We start from the raw sequence: 5,734 nt of genomic DNA, 5'->3' as shown, positions 1-5,734 counted from the left end.
AATCCCCCCTGCCACACACGTGTCTGTACGAAAACGACGAATGCGCTACACATGTTGGGTGTCTCTGCGTGCGTCAGAGTGGGAGCAATAATTCTATGGTCGATATTCACGGATATCTCTAAACTGATGACCTCTACAGGCTCTGAAATCATTGCCTATGGACACTTTGGGGTTTGGTACTATGGGCACTCAGTGGGCCCCCTTCTGCCCTCCATACGGGCACTCAGTGGACCCCCTTCTGTCCTCCATACGGGCACTCAGTGGGCCCCGATCTGTCCCTCATCCGGGCACTCAGTGGGCCCCGATCTGTCCCTCATCCGGGCACTCAGTGGGCCCCGATCTGTCCCTCATCCGGGCACTCAGTGGGCCCCGATCTGTCCCTCATCCGGGCACTCAGTGGGCCCCGATCTGTCCCTCATCCGGGCACTCAGTGGGCCCCGATCTGTCCCTCATCCGGGCACTCAGTGGGCCCCGATCTGTCCCTCATCCGGGCACTCAGTGGGCCCCGATCTGTCCCTCATCCGGGCACTCAGTGGGCCCCGATCTGTCCCTCATCCGGGCACTCAGTGGGCCCCGATCTGTCCCTCATCCGGGCACTCAGTGGGCCCCGATCTGTCCCTCATCCGGGCACTCAGTGGGCCCCGATCTGTCCCTCATCCGGGCACTCAGTGGGCCCCGATCTGTCCCTCATCCGGGCACTCAGTGGGCCCCGATCTGTCCCTCATCCGGGCACTCAGTGGGCCCCGATCTGTCCCTCATCCGGGCACTCAGTGGGCCCCGATCTGTCCCTCATCCGGGCACTCAGTGGGCCCCGATCTGTCCCTCATCCGGGCACTCAGTGGGCCCCGATCTGTCCCTCATCCGGGCACTCAGTGGGCCCCGATCTGTCCCTCATCCGGGCACTCAGTGGGCCCCGATCTGTCCCTCATCCGGGCACTCAGTGGGCCCCGATCTGTCCCTCATCCGGGCACTCAGTGGGCCCCGATCTGTCCCTCATCCGGGCACTCAGTGGGCCCCGATCTGTCCCTCATCCGGGCACTCAGTGGGCCCCGATCTGTCCCTCATCCGGGCACTCAGTGGGCCCCGATCTGTCCCTCATCCGGGCACTCAGTGGGCCCCGATCTGTCCCTCATCCGGGCACTCAGTGGGCCCCGATCTGTCCCTCATCCGGGCACTCAGTGGGCCCCGATCTGTCCCTCATCCGGGCACTCAGTGGGCCCCGATCTGTCCCTCATCCGGGCACTCAGTGGGCCCCGATCTGTCCCTCATCCGGGCACTCAGTGGGCCCCGATCTGTCCCTCATCCGGGCACTCAGTGGGCCCCGATCTGTCCCTCATCCGGGCACTCAGTGGGCCCCGATCTGTCCCTCATCCGGGCACTCAGTGGGCCCCGATCTGTCCCTCATCCGGGCACTCAGTGGGCCCCGATCTGTCCCTCATCCGGGCACTCAGTGGGCCCCGATCTGTCCCTCATCCGGGCACTCAGTGGGCCCCGATCTGTCCCTCATCCGGGCACTCAGTGGGCCCCGATCTGTCCCTCATCCGGGCACTCAGTGGGCCCCGATCTGTCCCTCATCCGGGCACTCAGTGGGCCCCGATCTGTCCCTCATCCGGGCACTCAGTGGGCCCCGATCTGTCCCTCATCCGGGCACTCAGTGGGCCCCGATCTGTCCCTCATCCGGGCACTCAGTGGGCCCCGATCTGTCCCTCATCCGGGCACTCAGTGGGCCCCGATCTGTCCCTCATCCGGGCACTCAGTGGGCCCCGATCTGTCCCTCATCCGGGCACTCAGTGGGCCCCGATCTGTCCCTCATCCGGGCACTCAGTGGGCCCCGATCTGTCCCTCATCCGGGCACTCAGTGGGCCCCGATCTGTCCCTCATCCGGGCACTCAGTGGGCCCCGATCTGTCCCTCATCCGGGCACTCAGTGGGCCCCGATCTGTCCCTCATCCGGGCACTCAGTGGGCCCCGATCTGTCCCTCATCCGGGCACTCAGTGGGCCCCGATCTGTCCCTCATCCGGGCACTCAGTGGGCCCCGATCTGTCCCTCATCCGGGCACTCAGTGGGCCCCGATCTGTCCCTCATCCGGGCACTCAGTGGGCCCCGATCTGTCCCTCATCCGGGCACTCAGTGGGCCCCGATCTGTCCCTCATCCGGGCACTCAGTGGGCCCCGATCTGTCCCTCATCCGGGCACTCAGTGGGCCCCGATCTGTCCCTCATCCGGGCACTCAGTGGGCCCCGATCTGTCCCTCATCCGGGCACTCAGTGGGCCCCGATCTGTCCCTCATCCGGGCACTCAGTGGGCCCCGATCTGTCCCTCATCCGGGCACTCAGTGGGCCCCGATCTGTCCCTCATCCGGGCACTCAGTGGGCCCCGATCTGTCCCTCATCCGGGCACTCAGTGGGCCCCGATCTGTCCCTCATCCGGGCACTCAGTGGGCCCCGATCTGTCCCTCATCCGGGCACTCAGTGGGCCCCGATCTGTCCCTCATCCGGGCACTCAGTGGGCCCCGATCTGTCCCTCATCCGGGCACTCAGTGGGCCCCGATCTGTCCCTCATCCGGGCACTCAGTGGGCCCCGATCTGTCCCTCATCCGGGCACTCAGTGGGCCCCGATCTGTCCCTCATCCGGGCACTCAGTGGGCCCCGATCTGTCCCTCATCCGGGCACTCAGTGGGCCCCGATCTGTCCCTCATCCGGGCACTCAGTGGGCCCCGATCTGTCCCTCATCCGGGCACTCAGTGGGCCCCGATCTGTCCCTCATCCGGGCACTCAGTGGGCCCCGATCTGTCCCTCATCCGGGCACTCAGTGGGCCCCGATCTGTCCCTCATCCGGGCACTCAGTGGGCCCCGATCTGTCCCTCATCCGGGCACTCAGTGGGCCCCGATCTGTCCCTCATCCGGGCACTCAGTGGGCCCCGATCTGTCCCTCATCCGGGCACTCAGTGGGCCCCGATCTGTCCCTCATCCGGGCACTCAGTGGGCCCCGATCTGTCCCTCATCCGGGCACTCAGTGGGCCCCGATCTGTCCCTCATCCGGGCACTCAGTGGGCCCCGATCTGTCCCTCATCCGGGCACTCAGTGGGCCCCGATCTGTCCCTCATCCGGGCACTCAGTGGGCCCCGATCTGTCCCTCATCCGGGCACTCAGTGGGCCCCGATCTGTCCCTCATCCGGGCACTCAGTGGGCCCCGATCTGTCCCTCATCCGGGCACTCAGTGGGCCCCGATCTGTCCCTCATCCGGGCACTCAGTGGGCCCCGATCTGTCCCTCATCCGGGCACTCAGTGGGCCCCGATCTGTCCCTCATCCGGGCACTCAGTGGGCCCCGATCTGTCCCTCATCCGGGCACTCAGTGGGCCCCGATCTGTCCCTCATCCGGGCACTCAGTGGGCCCCGATCTGTCCCTCATCCGGGCACTCAGTGGGCCCCGATCTGTCCCTCATCCGGGCACTCAGTGGGCCCCGATCTGTCCCTCATCCGGGCACTCAGTGGGCCCCGATCTGTCCCTCATCCGGGCACTCAGTGGGCCCCGATCTGTCCCTCATCCGGGCACTCAGTGGGCCCCGATCTGTCCCTCATCCGGGCACTCAGTGGGCCCCGATCTGTCCCTCATCCGGGCACTCAGTGGGCCCCGATCTGTCCCTCATCCGGGCACTCAGTGGGCCCCGATCTGTCCCTCATCCGGGCACTCAGTGGGCCCCGATCTGTCCCTCATCCGGGCACTCAGTGGGCCCCGATCTGTCCCTCATCCGGGCACTCAGTGGGCCCCGATCTGTCCCTCATCCGGGCACTCAGTGGGCCCCGATCTGTCCCTCATCCGGGCACTCAGTGGGCCCCGATCTGTCCCTCATCCGGGCACTCAGTGGGCCCCGATCTGTCCCTCATCCGGGCACTCAGTGGGCCCCGATCTGTCCCTCATCCGGGCACTCAGTGGGCCCCGATCTGTCCCTCATCCGGGCACTCAGTGGGCCCCGATCTGTCCCTCATCCGGGCACTCAGTGGGCCCCGATCTGTCCCTCATCCGGGCACTCAGTGGGCCCCGATCTGTCCCTCATCCGGGCACTCAGTGGGCCCCGATCTGTCCCTCATCCGGGCACTCAGTGGGCCCCGATCTGTCCCTCATCCGGGCACTCAGTGGGCCCCGATCTGTCCCTCATCCGGGCACTCAGTGGGCCCCGATCTGTCCCTCATCCGGGCACTCAGTGGGCCCCGATCTGTCCCTCATCCGGGCACTCAGTGGGCCCCGATCTGTCCCTCATCCGGGCACTCAGTGGGCCCCGATCTGTCCCTCATCCGGGCACTCAGTGGGCCCCGATCTGTCCCTCATCCGGGCACTCAGTGGGCCCCGATCTGTCCCTCATCCGGGCACTCAGTGGGCCCCGATCTGTCCCTCATCCGGGCACTCAGTGGGCCCCGATCTGTCCCTCATCCGGGCACTCAGTGGGCCCCGATCTGTCCCTCATCCGGGCACTCAGTGGGCCCCGATCTGTCCCTCATCCGGGCACTCAGTGGGCCCCCTTCTGTCCTCCATGCGGGCACTCAGTGAGTGTCTGCGGTGCCTCTCTCTCCGGACTTAGAGGCTTTACGGGAGAAGATGGCGGCGCTCACATATCAGCTGCCGATGGGCCGGGAGATAACCGGATTACAGATGGAGAGGAGGAAATAATCCGGCAGAGCATTAGGTAAATAAGCCCGGGATATACAGGCATGTACACGTGTGATCCGTGGAGATCACAGCACAACATACAAAGGATTTCACCCATGTCATCGCAGCTGCAGACTACAGTGGACAGTCCCGCAGGGATTAAAGGGACACTCCATCCAACTTTTGCCATATACCCTGCAGTCTGTCAGTGGTATTAACCTAATCATAGTTTTATTGCCTGCTGATCCTGCCAGGAGATCCATTATGTCCCCACATCCTCTAACAGGGTGACAACACTGTTCATTTTGCAGGGAAATAACACACCAGCGTTGTCACCCTGATGGACAGGTCACTTTAGATATCATTACAGGTTTATTCTCTCTCTCACCTTAATATCGCTTTGGTCCAGTCACAGCCGCATTTAAACGCATCGGCTCTACAAGAAAGAAAAAGCAGAACACGACAGTCATAGCTTCATTAAAACAGTGCTCTGTCAGCACCCATTAAAGTGTATGTAAGCAATGAACTTCTCTTATTTGCTCCCTTTTGTGGGGGCCTTTAAGATCGCATTTGGTGGGAGGAGCCAGCAGGCTCCTGTAAACGTCACAGCACTCTGCCTCGGATCTTCTTTCAAGAGTAGTATATGAAAGAACACATCCCCTGCGCCCCTTTAGACGTGCGTTCCTGCATGCCACAGGGTGCTGCAGGCTTTAGCTGTGCAATCTCCTGATCAGTGGTGCGCCCTCTAGTGGTGATGTGTGTATTACGTATGTTAGTGCTCCCTAGAGTGCTGGCCATACCGGAAGACTTGCAGGATCTCCCCCCGTCGCATGTCGATCAGATTGAGAGTGTCATCGCGTGAACAGCTGAGCAGCTGCGTCTGGTCCTGGCTAAGGCTGAGAGAGGTGATCTTCTCCTCCAGGGTCACCTCCCGAAAACACTGCTCCGACCTGCGCAAGGGAAGGGATGACAAGAACGTTTTACACATGTTTTTTTTATCTGTTACCCATCCCCCGCCCCCCCCCCCTATCTTTCCCACTTTCTGCTCCTCACCCCCAACCTCCTTTTCTTGTCCTCCACAACTCTA

General features: G+C 63.3%; 1 protein-coding gene across 1 annotated transcript in view; it reads right to left on the bottom strand.

The window, feature by feature from the left end:
* The window catches only part of LOC108802104 (autophagy-related protein 16-2-like), a gene marked incomplete at its 5' end in the record, with an annotated part of 62,104 nt that overhangs the window by 5,837 nt on the left and 50,533 nt on the right, over positions 1–5,734 (bottom strand). Inside the window, 2 exons of the mRNA XM_018573991.1 lie at positions 5,036–5,083; positions 5,448–5,597. Of these exons, the coding sequence (XP_018429493.1) occupies positions 5,036–5,083; positions 5,448–5,597 (198 nt within the window). The remainder of the gene's footprint in view (positions 1–5,035; positions 5,084–5,447; positions 5,598–5,734) is intronic.

Source organism: Nanorana parkeri, unplaced genomic scaffold, assembly GCF_000935625.1.
Source record: "Nanorana parkeri isolate BGI_ZX_2015 unplaced genomic scaffold, ASM93562v1 scaffold2661, whole genome shotgun sequence".
Taxonomy (NCBI): Eukaryota; Metazoa; Chordata; class Amphibia; order Anura; family Dicroglossidae; genus Nanorana; species Nanorana parkeri.
This window is presented reverse-complemented; position numbering and strand designations above follow the sequence as displayed.